Raw genomic sequence first — 16,621 nt, 5'->3', positions numbered from 1 at the left:
GGCATTATTTACTAGTGCCTGGCTTTCTATTACTTTTTTGATATTAATCTCAAACACTTACCCTTGATCATTTCTGATTGCTCCCATGACTCCAAGAACTAATGGCCATCCAGGTCCAAGACTGTCTCCCTGGCTTTGTAGGATCTGCAACACACATTCTAATTGCTTGAGTCTTATATCTGGATGGTTAATATTGGACATCTCTTTTAATGGATTCAATAGAAGCAACTGCAGCCTCTGAAAGGGGATAAGAAAAAGAAGTAAACAAAGACAGGAAGGTTGGTTTTCTTCACTTTCTTACTTTTATTATTATTTTTTTTTTTGTTGGACACAGCCAATTTTCTGGTGGTTAATTGGAGATAAGAGTCTCACAGACTTTCCTGCCCTGGCTGGCTTTGAACTGTGATCCTCAGATCTCAGTCTCCTGAGTAGCTAGGATTATAGGCATGAGCCACCGGCGCCCAGATTTTTTTTTTTTTTTTGAGATAGAGTCTCCCTGTGTTGCTCAGGCTGGTCTCCAGTAAATTGATCCATATGCCTTAGCTTCCCAAGAACTAGGAGTTCATCACTGCCACTGGGTACTTGTTGCTTACATTTACCTCCATCATATTACTAGGAGAAATACAATTTTGACTAAAATAAACATTGAATATGATTCCTCTATCAATAACCACCCGAAGTCGATCTTTAACTGTCATCATTAGTGGTCTGTCATCTATGTGTTTTTTTTTGCTGGTCCTGAGGGATGAACTCTGGACCTGGGTGCTGTCTTTGGCTTATGACTAGCATTCTGTGGCTTAAGTGTAAGCCACAGTGACACTTACGGCTTTTTCTGAGTAGTTTATTGGAAATAATAGTCTAACAGATATTCCTGCCTGGGCTGGCTTCAAACCACCATCCTCAGATCTCAATCTCCTTAGTAGCTAGGATTACAGGCATGAGTCAGGGTGCCTGGCTATTTTTAATTAAGAGTAAATTTAATTTTTAAATTAAGAACAGGAAAAAAAGAATCTTTGATATTAAATTTCAGGATAAAATGTAGTTACTTTACAACACATTAATAGCCCCTACAGAAATGAATCTCACTAAAATAAGTAGCTATATTGGAGAGAGAACAATTTCCAATTTCTAGAATTACCTATCATTTATTTTATTAACATAGATCACATGCATTTAAATTTAACACTCTCAAGTATGATAAAGTAAAATTATTATATGCTTAAAGAATGATAGGCATTACCAAAGATGTCAACAAAACCACAAAAATAGTTGAGAGAGTAAACACATCACTTGGCTGTTTCCTTTTGCTATCTGAAAAGCATTTCAGCTTTATTCCCTCCAAGGTTTGAGGGTTTTTTTTTTTGCTTACTTACTAAATAAATATTAAGCTCTCACTTTGTCCTTGCTATTAAGGCAGATTGTGGAGATGATTAAACCAACCAAAAAGGTTTTATGGGTAAATAAAACCTCAAATTGCAGTAGAAAAAAAAATATAGGAAATCACTAAAACGTAAGCCCTTGTAGATCTTTTCTGTTATGTTTATAACTGTCCTAGTAGTGTAATTAATGACGATGTGTTGAGTAAGTTTGTAGAACTTGAATATAATACAGTAAGGTGACAAAGACAATGAAGGTGTGTAGTAAATGCCTCATTCTTATTCCTGAGACAATAAATTAGTGACTAAGAACTGCATAAGGTGGGGGGGGAGGGGGGAGGATGGGAAGGGATGGGAAGGGGAAACAAAGGAGGAGGCTACAATGCTTGATAAAAAATGTACTCATTATCTTGCCCATGTAATTGTAACCCCTCTGTGCAGTATTTTCACAATAAAAATTAAAATAAAAAAAAAAGAAATGTAAAAAAAACTGCATCAGATACATGTGACTGACAGAGTGAATACAAAGAATTCATGATAAAAGCAACCTTTGAAAATGTGAAAAAAAATCTTAAAATAACAATCTATTTTTATTGTGCTTGCTTCTTCTATCATTTGTTTTTCTCCCAATGTAAGGTAGTATGAAGAAAAAGTCAGAGAGGTAAGGACCAAAGTCCAAGATGCCCTAAAATAAAGTGTTAGTACTTCATAAAGAAAAATGCAGACTGGAAGACCAATCACAACAACTTAAGTTAGCATCACTCACACACTGTTTATTTTTCCTTATGAAGGCCAGGAAGAAGGATCTATAGCATAACTATAAAATAGAATATTAGGTTGAAAAATCCTCTATTCATAAATGAAGAGGAGGATTTTCTATAAAGAATTGTTTTTACCTGGTTCTGTGAAAGTGGAGGCTCATGGCTGAATGTCAGTCCTGCTTTAATAAGCGAAGTTAGAGCTTCTGCTCCCCATTCTCTCATCCGAGAATTAGGATGCTGGCATACCTGAAGGTGCATACGTTAAATAAAAAGCAAGTATTTACTTGTGTAGGAAACATGCTAATTTGAGAAAGAGAAAAATTAAAGCATTCACACTTTCGTTTTCACAATTAAAAAATGTTATCAAAAGATGATTAAAATATGACAGAAAAATTATATACAAAATGTTATCAAGCTTACCTTCTGGTAAGACAAGAGAAAGCAACAGAGGGAAGACAAAAGAAAAAAGATGAAACTAGAACATGTCACAGAAAAGAAAGGATTTCATAATAGTACAGGATGTCATCTGAGTAGATAAAAGAAGCAAAGTGATACTAAGATTCTGTTTTATTTTTCCTGTGTTTAAAAAATTGTTTATGCTCCAGTACTAGGGATTAAAATCAGGGCATTGTCATCTGATACTATATTCTAATAATGAAGATATCTATTCTAAGTGCTCATAAATATAACTCTAATAAATAGGGAGAAAAAACTTGTGCATATCTGTTTTCCTTACTAAGAATAGCATCTTTCTCAGGTCTCTAAAATAACATAACCGTGATAACCTAACCCTAAAGTATATATAAACAGAAGATGGATATTAAGTAGAAGCTAAGTAAGTCACCCCAAGTGAACACAAGATAATACAAATCAAGATGTAATTCCCTGTCACCATTTATAGTTAGTGATAAAAAACAGGTTATTCCCCTTATTAAACATTAAAACGGGGCTGGGAAGGTGGCTCAGTGGTAGAGCGCTTGCCTTGCATGCCTGAGGCCCTGGGTTGGATTCACCCCATAAGCAAAAGAAAAAAGCCAGAAGTGTGGCTGTGGCCCAAGTGGTAGAGTGCTAGCCTTGAGCTGAAGAGCTGAGGGACAGCGCCCAGGTCCAGGCCCAAAGTTTAGGCCCCACGACCGGACCCCCCCCCCAAAAAAATAAAACATTAAAACTTTCAACGAGGGCTTAGGTGGTAGACCAACTGCCTAGCAAGCAGTTCAAACCCCAGTACCATTAAAAAAATACTTCATGCTTTTTCAGCCAATAAAAACCAACCCATTCCTCACCAAAACAATTTGCTGTATAGCTTTAGTGTAAGATATGAGTACAGGGTTAGCAAAGTTGAAAGGGGAGGAATAGTTAATAATTTGATTATCTAAAAATCATTAGATCAATGTGTATGTCTTTATCACTAAAAACAATTAAATATAACACTTAATGAAACACGTTTACCTCAAGTAGATGGCCGGTTAGAGGTCTCCATAAAATTTCTATTCGGTGCATATTAACCAGACCAGTTTCTAACAATTTGGCAACAGCAAAAAGAGATGGTTCCTAAGGAGAAAACATATGGTACTTTGATATTACAAGAAGTCTGAGTACTCTGAAAATAAAACTGAGACAGTTTGAAGACATTACTGCAATTAAAATATAATTAGTTAATATCCAGAAAACAAGCAGTATTATTTTTTTTTGCCAGTCCTGGTGCTTGAACTCAGGGCTGGTGCACTGTCCCTGAGCTTTTGCTCAAGGCTAGTGCTCTACCACTTGAGCCACAGCGCCACTTCCAGCTTTTTCTGTGTATATGGTACGAGGAATTGAACCCAGGGCTTCATGCATGCTAGGCAAGCACTCTATCACTAAGCCACATTCCCAGCCTAAATCTAAGTCTTTTAAAATAACTTTTTTAAGAATATTGATAAAAATCCAATATGGAAATGTTTGGTATCTTTCCTAGTAGAAATCAATGACTAAGTGCACTGGAGTTTTAAACAATTGTGGTTAGGTTGATCCTTCTTGAAAGTGCTAATGTGTAAGTGCCCTAATACTTTTGGTGGCAGAGAAATTCATGATTCTACAGACCTAGTATAGTTGTTAAGACTGATGTCTGTGAAATCTTAGTTATATGGGTTACATTTTGATCCTAGTACTTAATAGTTATATAACTTTGGGAAAATGTCTATTATTATTGAATTTTTTATTTTTTATTGTTAGTATTTAGGTTTTGGACTCAGGGCCTCATACTTGATGCATAATGCCACTTAATCCATGCTTCTTGGCCTTTAGCTTTAGTTAGCTTTTCAAATAGATTCACACACTCTTGTTCAAACCAGTCTCAGATTGCAATTTCCTATCGTTGCCTCTGGAGTAGCTGGGATTACAGGTATGTACCACAACGCCTGGCTTATTTTTGAGAGAGAACGTGTTCTAACTCTCTGTCTAGACATCTTGGAATCTCAGTCTTCCAATGTGTCTCTCAATTAGCTAATATTAGAGCAGTGAGCCTCTACATAAGCCCTCTACTGAATTTATGTTTTTACATATAATATGGACATAATGGTATAGAAACAACTTTATGCCAGGAAATGTACAGCATACAGGAAATCTATTTCAAATGATGTCTAAAATTACTTCTTTCTTTCTTTCCTACCCATTTTAACTAGGGTGTACCCAGGAATCACATATAACACTTAAAAGAACTTATTATATATATATATATAATATATATGTAGATAGTATAAGAGAGATATGTGTATCTATGAATGTATGCATATGTATCTACATATCTTTTTTTGTTAATTACTGGGAATTGAACTCCAGGATTTATGCTTGCTAGGCAGGCACTCTACCATTTGAACCACTCTTCCATCCCTAGAAACATTTTTAAAAAGTCTATATTGAATATTTTCACAATACTTTCATTTTTTGTGGTGGGGATAGGACTTTGTGCCTACCTTGAATATTTCAATTTCCATTCAATACTTACCATTTCATTATATAAAATTAAATCCTAAAGTGGACATCCACTCCCAAAGAAACTATCTCTATTCCACTCAGTATATTCACTTTCCAAACATTTGTTTCCTCTAAGCTTCCCTTCAAAATCACATCTGAAGATTTTGAAGTGATTACACAGATCAAGATGCACTGTACACAAAAACTGCTTTGTTCAAAGGCCAAAAAATTAAATACATAACCTAAAATTAAGATAAGTAAGAGAAGGGGTAGGTTGGGAGGGGTATGTGAGAATGTTGAAAGGGGTAATAATGATCAAGGTGTGCAGTATTCATGAACTGCCTTGCTGAATGGCCATTCCTTTGTACAACTACTTAAATATTTAAAAAAATCATATCTGCTCCTATTTTTGAAATTATATACTAATACCAAAGATCCATTTTTTTCTCATTGATCATGTCTTAGAACACTTTTTTCTTTTGATTTCCATGGACTTGTTTTCTTACCTATCTAAATCCCACCATTCCTTCATTATTGTTTCGACCACACAAGTTCATCTTAATAAAAATATTTTAATAGAGGGCTGAGAAGGTGGCTCAGTGGTAGACTGCTTGCCTTGCATGCATGAGGCCCTGGGTTCAATTCCTCAGCACCACATAAGCAGAAAAAGCCAGAAGTGACACTGTGGCTCAAGTGGTAGAGTGCTAGCCTTGAGCTGAAGAGCTGAGGGACAGTACAGGCCCAGAGTTCAGTCTCCAACCAAAAAAAGAAATGGATACTAAAAACTTACATAAAAAAGAACTAAGGATTCAGAGTATCTTAAATCAAATAATATGTGCTTTATTTAGACTTTCACTCTAAATCAACTGCCACTTACCTATAGCCAACTAGTTTATAAGCAATTTGCCAGCAGAAAACTCCTATTTGTTTTTATCTCCTAGCAGTGTTCATGCACACAGGAAGTATATTGTGCTTGTTGAATAGATACACACATTCTCAAAACATTATCATAAAAGTTTGCTTATATTTTGTTGAGAAACTCTATTAATTAAAGTATCATAGTTTTGTGTCAAAAATTAATCTCAAAGATGTAGGATTATTCAAGATATTGGTAAATGGAGTACTTCACTGAATTTTGTCATTCTTGCCTAAATTTGAAGCAAAGTATAATAAATATTTCCAAACTCCTAAATGTTTACAGAACTATCTAGCCAACATATGAAAAATACACTTAAATAACAGCATAACTTATGAATCACGTTAATGAGAATGACACAATTATAATTAAAGACTAGATAGAAATTTATTTTTTATATGTACAATAAAAATACTAAACAAATTACAGCTTTTTAACCATCCTAAGCTGTCTTTGTGTATTTATAAATGGCCATATTTATTTTAAAATATAGAAAGCACTTTATTTTATCTCTCTGCAGGACCAGGGACCAAATTTTGACCTCTTACATATTAGACAAGTATTTAACAAATGAGTTACATCTCCAGTTTAGAAGAAGTTCATTTATTTGTATTTATCTTTGTTTTTATAGTGCATGCTAGAAAAATACCACTGAGATATGCTCTCAGGATTTATTTTAGTGTTGGCTAATATATGCATATGTCCAAATCATCATATACTTTTACAAGCATAATACAAAATATTTTGAGTATAGAAAGAAATGTTCCTGAATGTCAATACTCAAAAGTACCATTCTATTCATTTAATCAATGAACAAAGAAAAAGTTTAATTTCAATGTAAGGAGAATCATTACCTTCAGAAAGAAATGATTAGCTCCTAATTTTCCATTCCAATGAAGGCAAGAGAAACTGAGATACATATTCCTTAATTTAAATCTTGTATTATCCCATCATAAATTTTAATTGCAAATATTAAGACATTTTATGCAACCTACTTATACATACTGTGCTGTATAGTCTTTATTTTTAAAATATTTTTAAGAATTTTCAGTACTCAAAAAATGGATATAATTTTAAATCAAATCACACACTTGTCAAATTATGTCCTCTGTACTCCCCCTTCTGAAAAAAACATCAATGGTAAACATATAACAAGACTACTGATACCAACTAAACTGAGGTTTAGCTCCAAAATGCTCAGATCATAATGGATTCACCTTCTATGACTAATTAAAATGGAAAGGTTGAATATCAGACCTTATTATTTCCATATGCCATATCCATTGCTTCTAGAGATAAGGAACAAAGTGCATTTATTAAATGATGCAAAGATACATCGTCAAGATACCTAAAATGAAAATAAAGAAATAAGATATTTTCATCTCAAATACATAACGGTTAATAATGTTGCTATTAATTTAAAGAACTGACTCTTACTGTGAGCTTTCAAACAATCTTGAAAGTATGTTGGAAATCACTGGTAAGTCTGTCATTACTGCTGTTGTCAGAACCTTAGAAAAGAATAAAATTAAATGTGAAACATGATATTTCCAGAAGCTTTAACTGGGTAAGAAAGACTGGAGCTTACTGTACTGGGTCCTTCCACAGCTCTTCCAGGTTTCAAGGCACCACCACTACTAGGCTTTAATCCCAGAATCCAGACAAGATGCTGAAAATTAAAACAAGGAATTTAGAAAATTATAAAATTCTAGTAACTAAAGGAAATTCAGTGATAATTTGCAGCAATAAAAATTAAGATCAGTAAATAACAATGCTATGAAACAATTCTACCAAGAATGAGCAGAAGAATTTAGGCCATCAAGAGACTCACTCCATCCCTTCCTACACTATGATTCCTTCCCAACTTCTCTTTTTGCATACTTACTATTATTTCTAGCTCTGTCTGAAACACCAACAGGCATTGCTAGTTTAGCTGTAAGTAATTATAAATCTAGCATTTGATCTGGGCTAACATACCTGAAGAGTTGCCAAGACAAGTTGCCATGATGTTCCAAGAACAGCCCCATGGCAATGAGCCAAGTTAAGTAGAGTCCTCATACACTGGATATTTTTGGAAGTTAGCTATATTAAAAAGGAGATATTTTAAATAATTGCTATGCATTTTTAAAAACTAAAAGCATATACAACAGCTTTAATACATTCTAAGATTTTTTTTAATTAGAAAACAAATGAGTATATTAAAGTTATATTGATGGGCTAGAGACATGGCTGAAGTGGTGGAGCACCTGTCTAGTAAGCATGCGACCAAGTGTGAACCCAGTACTGGGGGGTGAAGGAAAGAAAAAAGACAAAATTTTGTTATTAAGTTAGTTATTAGTAACAGCAAAAGCATAATTAGTCATTCTTAAAAATGCACTTCAGAGCCGGGCGCTGGTGGCTCACGCCTGTAATCCTAGCTACTCAGGAGGCTGAGATCTGAGGATCGCGGTTCAAAGCCAGCCCGGGCAGAGAGACCGTGAGACTCCTATCTCCAATAAACCACCAGAAAACCGGAAGTGGAGCTGTGGCTCAAGTGGTAGAGTGCTCGCCTTGAGCTGAAGAGCTGAGGGACAGCTCCCAAGCCCAGAGTTCAAGCCCCACGACCGACAAAAAAAAAAAAAAAAAAAAAAAAAAAAAAAAAAGCACTTCAGGCAAAATAAAATAAATAAACACAAAAAAGGGTATATCAAGTTTTCCTTGATACATAACGGGTGGAAAGAACAAATACATTACCATTACTGTTCCTTGAGGCTGCACTGCTAGAGGCTGACCCACTGCCACAACTTGCTGGTGAGACTCACTTGATGGACTTATCATCATAACGTTTTGGCCTTGGATAGAATATGCTAGAATACAAATGAACCTAAATAAGCAAGTATACTGTTTATATTTCATTCAAAGTGATGCTTTATTTAAAAATAGTAATTTGATTAAATCAATTTCAACCACAGCACTTAAATAGTAATAATACCTTTTATATATATGCAAATATTCTGAAAACTCACAAGTTCAAAAATTAAAACAATCAAATAGTAGTTTTCTATATAAACTGCAGAAAATGATAAAACCCTAATCACTTTGTTCAAAAGCAATAATTAGGACACATTAAATATTTTTCCATTAAATATTTTAGATACAAATTCTCAGTATACTTTTCTAGTTAAAGTTAAAAACCAATACATTTTCATCTTGAAAATTCAGTATTATATTGGATAAAATTTGTATTACATGTAATAAACCTTACTTTTTCCAAATTATTCACCAAGGAAATAAATTTCTGAATTTCAGCTTGAAAAATAATGTTGGGGGCTGGGTGCTCGTGGCTCACAGCTGCAAAACTAGCTATTAAAGAGGCTGAGATCTGAGGATCGTGGTTTGAAGCCAGCCCAGGCAGAAAAGTCCTTGAGATTCTCATCTTCAATTAACCACCAAAAAGTTGGAAATGGAGCTGTGGCTCAGGTGGTAGCATGCCAGCTATGAGCAAAGAAGCTCAAGAGCAATTAGCCTAGGCCCTGAGTTCAAGCCCCAGTTCCAGCACAAAAAAATAAAATATATAATGCTGGGGCTGCAGTTCTAGGGAACTATTGACTACCAACTGTGAGTTCCTGAGTTCAAACCTCATTACCACTAAAAATGAATAAATAGAAAAAACCCACTATTTTTAACAGAATGGCTTACAAAAGACTTCCAGATTTGTATTGTTTTATTTGCATAATTATTGTTAAATTGATTTTATTATCTTTCTCCCCTTTTAAAGAGGTGAAAGCTATTTGTTTTTCTTTGCTAGAACTTGACCTTGAACTCAGGGCTTCAAATTTACTCAGCTGGTGCACTACCTATCTCCATCCCTGATTTTTTTTTCTGTCAGTTGTGGGGATTGAATTCAGGGTCAGGGCGCTGTCTCTGAGCTGTTTTGCTCAAGGCTTGCACTCACTTTGAGACACAGCTCCACTTCTGGTTTTCTGGTGGGTTAATTAGAGATAAGAGACTCAGGACTTTCCTGCCTGGGCTTGGCTTTAAAACCAGGATACTCCTGAGTAGCTGGATGAGCCACCAGTGCCTGCCTCAACCCTGATTTTTTTCCTGGTTATTTTGGAGGTAAAGTCTCAATGTTTTCTACCTCGGCTGTCTTTGAAATGAAATCCTTAGATCTCAAGATGTGGCAAGGACCACAGGTATGAACCACTGGTACTAGCTGAAAGCAAATGTTTTAAAAACAAAGACAATAAAAGTGAAATTCAGGGCCATGAAATTCAGAGCTAATGGTCAATGAATGGAACAGCAGAGGTCTAGGATCAAAATTTCTACATTCTTTTCTTTGTATATTTTTTCTCTGAGACAAGAGGGCTAGTGTAAGCTTAAATCTTACATTTATTGGCAAGTGTAGCTGCAGTGGTGGCATTCAATACAGTGAGTGTGTAGTGTGGAGGCAAAGAGCCTTTGCATATTGCTGTTATAAAAGCATCTCTTGAAGTTACAAGACCCAGTCTTCCACAAAGAGCAGCCATAGTCAATTCAGCTTTTAAAATATTTTCAGTGGCAGCCTCATCTGTGCTGAAAAGATAAGGTATTTGATTTAATATGATTATTTTAAATTATATTATAAAACAAGTTGTGAGATTAGATATGCGTTAGGAAAATCTTCAAAATTATGGTTAAAATTATTATACTTAAGAAGAAATTTTAACCAGTTGACATAAGATCTGAAATTTTGAGCTAGGTAAAGACTATGTACAATGCATGTATATTACTGAAATAAATGATGAAGAATTTAACGGCACATTAAAATAGCAAGCATTTACAATCAATAAATTCTGTAATTCTGAAGGAAAACATAAAAAAAGTGAATATAATCACCAACATTATGAAAACAACAGTAAGCCTTGAAATTGTAAAGATATTGACAGTTAAATGTTCCATAAATCAAGGAGACAATTCTGGTATGTGTGTGGGCAATCAAAGGATTGCAAAAAAAGAATAATATTCCTAGAGAAATAATGTTCCTGATTTGTCATTAAATATTATATGGATGTATTAAAATATCACACCAGATTCCATAAGAGATGCAATTACAAACAAAATGTACACATAAAAAAAATAGTATTAGGAAATACATTCTTGGGACAAAGTTAAGTAAGCCACTTTTATGTTGCTTTTAACTTCCATGATGTGATATAAAATTTAGAGACTTAATACCTGGCATCAAGAAGAAGGGAGAGTGCAGCAAGAAGACCACACCAGCAAGCATTCACCATTTCTTCCCAAACAGCTCTACTAACTTGACAGAGAGAAAACATAGCACTTAGTGATAACCACAGATGACACCGTATTTATCAATATAGTAAATCCTAAAATCTTCCTGATCATATGAATAACTTGATTATTAGATACTAACCCTCTAATATGTAAAATTCACTCAAATATTTAAAAGCTATATTACAGATTAATTATGCAAGAAGTTACAAAGCATTCTGAAATCTATTCTGAAATCTTTCTATATATGAGTTAACTGACAGCTTTAAACATAAAAGATACATATTAGTTCCAATTCCCTATAATAGGCCAATTTTCTGCCTGTGTGAGCTGCAAGGAGAGTGGGCTGCAGTATAACAAACTGGGATATTTAGGATACTGGTTACACACACTGTTGGAGATGGGAGTAAGGATTATGCAAGTTAAAAATAGCCTTGTGTCGCCAGGCACACTGGTGGCTCATGCCTGTAATCCTAGCTACTCAGGAGGCTGAGATCTGATGATTGTGATTTGAAGCCAATTCAGGTAGTAAAGTCTGTGAAACTCTTTATCTTTGATTAACCACCCAAAAGTTGAGGGGTAGTTCAAGTGGTAGAGCACTAATCTTGAGCAAAAAAACTCAGATACAGTACCCAGGCCTTGAGTTCAAGTCCTAAGACTGGCACGTTCTCTCCCCCACCCCCATCCTCCTCAAAACATAGCCTTGTGGTACAAAACCAGAAATGAAGAATCTGGTTTGACATCATGGTATCTAATATAGGGAGATAGACATTTTTAATACAGAAATAGATGTATGTGTATACATGTCTGAGTGTGTTGTGTAGCCTATCCAAGTAGCAAGAAGCGTACCTAGTGCCCATGTGTTAGTTTCAATACTATTCTCCAGGGCTCCTTGGAAAATTGACTGACACCTGGGCTAGACAAGAAACATCCAGATCAGTTTGGAACACCATGTTCTACCAAGTAGTAAGGAATTGCTCAGAGAATATCAAAAGGCCATGGGACTTATCAAATGAACAGAGGGGACATCTGTAAAAGGTCAACCTGAGCAGGAAACTACATAATGACAATCGCACATTATAATATTGAATTTACATTAGTACAAATATGTAACAACAACAACAAATAAGGAAATCACTGAGTAGAAGTCTTATTATATTTCATCACAAAAAGCTAATATTTAACTTTACATTGGAGAAATCAGGCTAAATGACATTAACTAAATGGTAAAAGTGAACATTCCCAATAATGAATCACATTAATATATTTTGCTTCCTAAAGTGTTGATATATTAAGTTAACACAGTAGCATTTCTGTGCTAATCCTGTTAAAAAAAAGAATAAATTAAACCTAATTATGAAGGAACATAAGACAAATTCAAATTGGCCTATGCTCTTCAAAAGTCTGAAATAGAAAACAAGCAAAAACTAAGGAACCAAGTTCTACACTGAAGCAAATTTACATTAATTATTGACACATGATAAATAAAGTGAAAAAAAAGCTGCTGTCTGTGAATAAAGATAGCAAAATAACCCTCAATGTAAGCTGTTGAATAATAGGGGATGGGGAATGAAAAGGCAAAGAGTAAACAAGGGGGTGAGAAAAGAACCATTAGGACACAGTATATATACATGTGCAAAACTGCACAGTGAAACCCCTTTGGACTATTAGCATATACAGAAAAAAAAGGATAGGAATGTAAAATAGATCCTATCTGGAATATGGGTACTAGTAGGAAGGGAGAAGGTGAACAAAGAGGGCTAGGCAGATTGAATATGGTCAAAATTGTGACTTGAAGCCAATTCAGATAGTAAAGTCCATGAAACTCTTATCTCTGATTAACCACACAAAAGTTTAGGGGTGGTCCAAGTGGTAGACAGTAAGTAGAGCCCCAAGGACAATACTGGAGCAAGTGAGAAAATTGAAATGACATGTAGGATTAGGTGGTAATGGTGGCCTGATCCCAGTTTCTAATGATAAGAAGGAGACTGTCCTTATACAACCAAGTAATAAGGGGTCAAAGCATCAAGTCTACAGCATATTCTCAAATAGTTCCTTAAAAACGACAGAGACATGTAATTAAGTAGAATGGTAATATAAATATGGTAAATATTTACCATATTCTATAATAGAATAATGTAAATATGGTAAGGTGTTAACTGGTAAAGGTGAATGAATGTATATGGGAATATTTTTATTTCTCCATAAATTTTAATTATTTAAAAATAATAATAAAAACTACAGAATCATAATATACCTATTTCTTTATCCATGTGGTCTGATGCCGACTGCAAATCCTGCTGCTCTGATGACTGAGTTGGCAAAGAAGCTCCTTCACTGACAGTCTGACCTTCTGTCTCAACCTCTCCTAGCTCTCCTTCAATCATACTGGTGATTCCACGGACAAGGTCTAACAAACAGTGGAATGCCACAGACATGGCATAACCTTCTGGTATAGTTGGGGGCTCAACTTTGTCCAGCATCTCTAGACTGAAATAACAAAAACATTAGAACACTAATGAGAAGCCATCATTGTGAGAACAGGGAAACCTGTGCCCACAGTTTGTAGACTATAGAAATTAAATTTAATTAAATCCTATCTCAACAGAAAGCTTGTGTTGCTAGGTGTCAGTGGTTCATGCCTATAATCCTAGCTACTCAGGAGGCTGAGATCTGATGACTGTATTTGAAGCCAGACCAGGCAGAAAAAATCCCTGAGACTCATCTCCAATTATCTACAAAATGCTGGAAATGGAGCTGTGACTCAAGTGGTAGTGTTAGTCTTAAGCAAAAGAGCTCAAGAACAATGTCCAGGCCCAGAGTTCAAGCCCCATTACTGGTACAAAAAGCAAACAAAAATGCCAGGTGTAATGGTTAATGTCTATAATCCCAGCCGTGTGGAAGGCATAGATAGAACAAATGTGGTCCAATGCTATCCCTGGGCAAAAGTACATGACCCCTGAAAACTAATGAAAGCAAAAAGGACTAGGGGAGAGGCTCAAGTGATAATAGGTACTAATGCCTGAGAAAGGTGAGGTCCTGAAATGAAACACCAGTGTTATCAAAAAATAAAAACTACTTAAGTCTGAGTTTGAGAGGCTCTGTATATAAGTCTTATAATTCTTTTTTTGTTGGTTGTGGGGCTTGAACTCTGGACTTGGGCGCTGTCCCTGCACTCTTCAGCTCAAGGTGAGCACTCTACCGCCTGAGCCACAGCGCCACTTGTAAGTCTTATAATTCTTTTTTTTTGGGGGGGGGGGAAGGGGTCCAGTCGTGGGGCTTGAACTCTAGGCCTGGGCGCTGTCCCTCAGCTCTTCAGCTCAAGGCTAGCGCTCTACCACTTGAGCCTCAGCGCCACTTCCGCCTTTTTTTTTTTTGCTTATGTGGTGCTGAGGAATCGAACCCAGGGCCTCGGGCATGCAAGGCAAGCGCTCTACCACTGAGCCACCTTCCCAGCCCTAAGTCTTATAATTCTTATAGGTAAGTTTTTATTATTTCTCATATCAACAACCAATGTAAATATTGTCACAATTGTAAAAAGAAGTATGTCAGGAAAACAATTAGGTACAGCAATGGTCAGGACTTAATTTTTTCTAACCAGTTTCTTAGAATATTATGAAGGGATATTTCTCCAAATGAAGCAAACTCAATTATATCCCTATTTGTTATTATTAATCTTAATGTCTTAATTATGTGACTGTTTGGTGTTACCTCCTCAGAGACCCTTTCTGTCCACATCTCCTGTTCAATCTCTGTCCCTGTCAATCAGTTATTTCTTCTTTTTTTATCTTTATTGTAAAGGTGATGAACAAGGGGGGTGGGTAAGTTACAGTTTCATAAATAATGTAATGAGTATATTTCTTCCTAAACACTGTTACCCCCCCTCCCTCATTTTCTTCTATTTACCCTTCCTTACTCTCCTCCCTACAAGTTGTATAGTTCATTTCCAACACAGTGTCTAGCAAGTATCATTGTTGCATTAGTTCATCCTTTGTCCTGCTGTTTTTGATTCCTTTTTCCTTCCATGGATATGATAAACTTATATACAAGACAAAGGGTACAGAAAAGTAAAACAGAAAAAAATAGAAATAACTACATACAGGATATAGTAAGAACCTCTAGTTTCCAATTCTTGGAGTTAATTTTGATATGCTTCATTATATATGGTCCTATGCACTGAGCAATTAGTAATCCCTGTTAAGAATATCATAGACAAGCCGGGCGCTGGTGGCTCACGCCTGTAATCCTAGCTACTCAGGAGGCTGAGATCTGAGGATCGCGGTTCAAAGCCAGCCCAGGCAGGAGAGACCGTGAGACTCCTATCTCCAATAAACCACCAGAAAACCGGAAGTGGCGCTGTAGCTCAAGTGGTAGAGCGCTCGCCTTGAGCTGAAAAGCTGAGGGACAGCACCCAAGCCCAGAGTTCAAGCCCCACGACCAACAAAAAAAAAAAAAAAAAAAAAGAATATCATAGACATATTCCGGTTATTACAAACGAGGGAAACCAAGCAATTTAATTTTCTTTGGGCCTGGCTTGCTTTGCTTAATATAATTTTTTCCAGGTCTATCCATTTCCAATGGGGCAATGTCACTTTCTAATGGAAGCATAAAATTCTATTATGTGTTTATACACCACATCTTAGATCAGTTACTTTTTCTTCAAAACATGAATACATGTCTACACTTCCTATCTCACTAATTAAAATGTAGAAATGTTATTCTGGGTTGGTTTTGGTTTGTTTTTCCAATTTATAAAGTGAGTGGAGGTGATAAAGGAGATTATGAGTGTTTCCTTTAGCATTAGAAACCTAATTTCTTTATAATTTGATTCTCTAGTACACTCTAGTATACTCGAGCCATTAGCTTTTTTACCAAGGTAAGTGAGAGTAAAAATGAATAAAAATGAATTTTATTTAAAAGATTTTAGTCCTCAGCCACGTGTCAGTGGCTCATGCCTATAATCCTATTATTCAGGCAGCTGAGATCTGAGGATTGCCGTTTGAAGCTAGACCAGGCAGGAAAGTTAGTCAGACTCTCATATTATCGATAAACTATCAAAAAAGCTGGAAGTGGAGCTGTGGCTCAAGTGATAGAGAGCTAGCCTTGAACAAAACAAATTCAGAGATAGCATCCAGGCATTGAGTTCAAACCCAAGATTGGCAAAAAACAAAACAAAACAAAACAAAAAAACCTATGTATAGACAGAATCATATATATATATGATATTTATGACATATATCATGACATATCATGTATATATATCTCATGACATATGTATATATATCATATATATCATGTATATATATGATTCTGTCTATGCACAATCTTAGGTAAAAATAAAATTACATAGTAAAACACCACCA

At 35.5% G+C, this 16,621-nt stretch overlaps 1 protein-coding gene across 3 annotated transcripts in view; it reads right to left on the bottom strand.

Annotated features, from left to right (window-relative positions):
- The window catches only part of Mon2 (MON2 homolog, regulator of endosome-to-Golgi trafficking), a 95,618-nt gene that overhangs the window by 39,735 nt on the left and 39,262 nt on the right, over positions 1 to 16,621 (bottom strand). For all 3 annotated transcript variants that reach the window (XM_069987826.1, XM_069987835.1, XM_069987843.1), the window contains exons 12-22: positions 13,516 to 13,748; positions 11,202 to 11,283; positions 10,375 to 10,559; positions 8,739 to 8,851; positions 7,983 to 8,087; positions 7,594 to 7,674; positions 7,443 to 7,516; positions 7,263 to 7,353; positions 3,587 to 3,688; positions 2,273 to 2,383; positions 62 to 237 (exon numbers count right to left, since the gene is read on the bottom strand). In XM_069987826.1, the coding sequence (XP_069843927.1) occupies positions 62 to 237; positions 2,273 to 2,383; positions 3,587 to 3,688; positions 7,263 to 7,353; positions 7,443 to 7,516; positions 7,594 to 7,674; positions 7,983 to 8,087; positions 8,739 to 8,851; positions 10,375 to 10,559; positions 11,202 to 11,283; positions 13,516 to 13,748 (1,353 nt within the window). The remainder of the gene's footprint in view (positions 1 to 61; positions 238 to 2,272; positions 2,384 to 3,586; positions 3,689 to 7,262; positions 7,354 to 7,442; positions 7,517 to 7,593; positions 7,675 to 7,982; positions 8,088 to 8,738; positions 8,852 to 10,374; positions 10,560 to 11,201; positions 11,284 to 13,515; positions 13,749 to 16,621) is intronic.

Source organism: Dipodomys merriami, unplaced genomic scaffold (genome assembly GCF_024711535.1).
Source record: "Dipodomys merriami isolate MVZ:Mamm:240054 unplaced genomic scaffold, mDipMer1.0.p SCAF_10, whole genome shotgun sequence".
Lineage (NCBI taxonomy): Eukaryota > Metazoa > Chordata > Mammalia > Rodentia > Heteromyidae > Dipodomys > Dipodomys merriami.
This window is presented reverse-complemented; position numbering and strand designations above follow the sequence as displayed.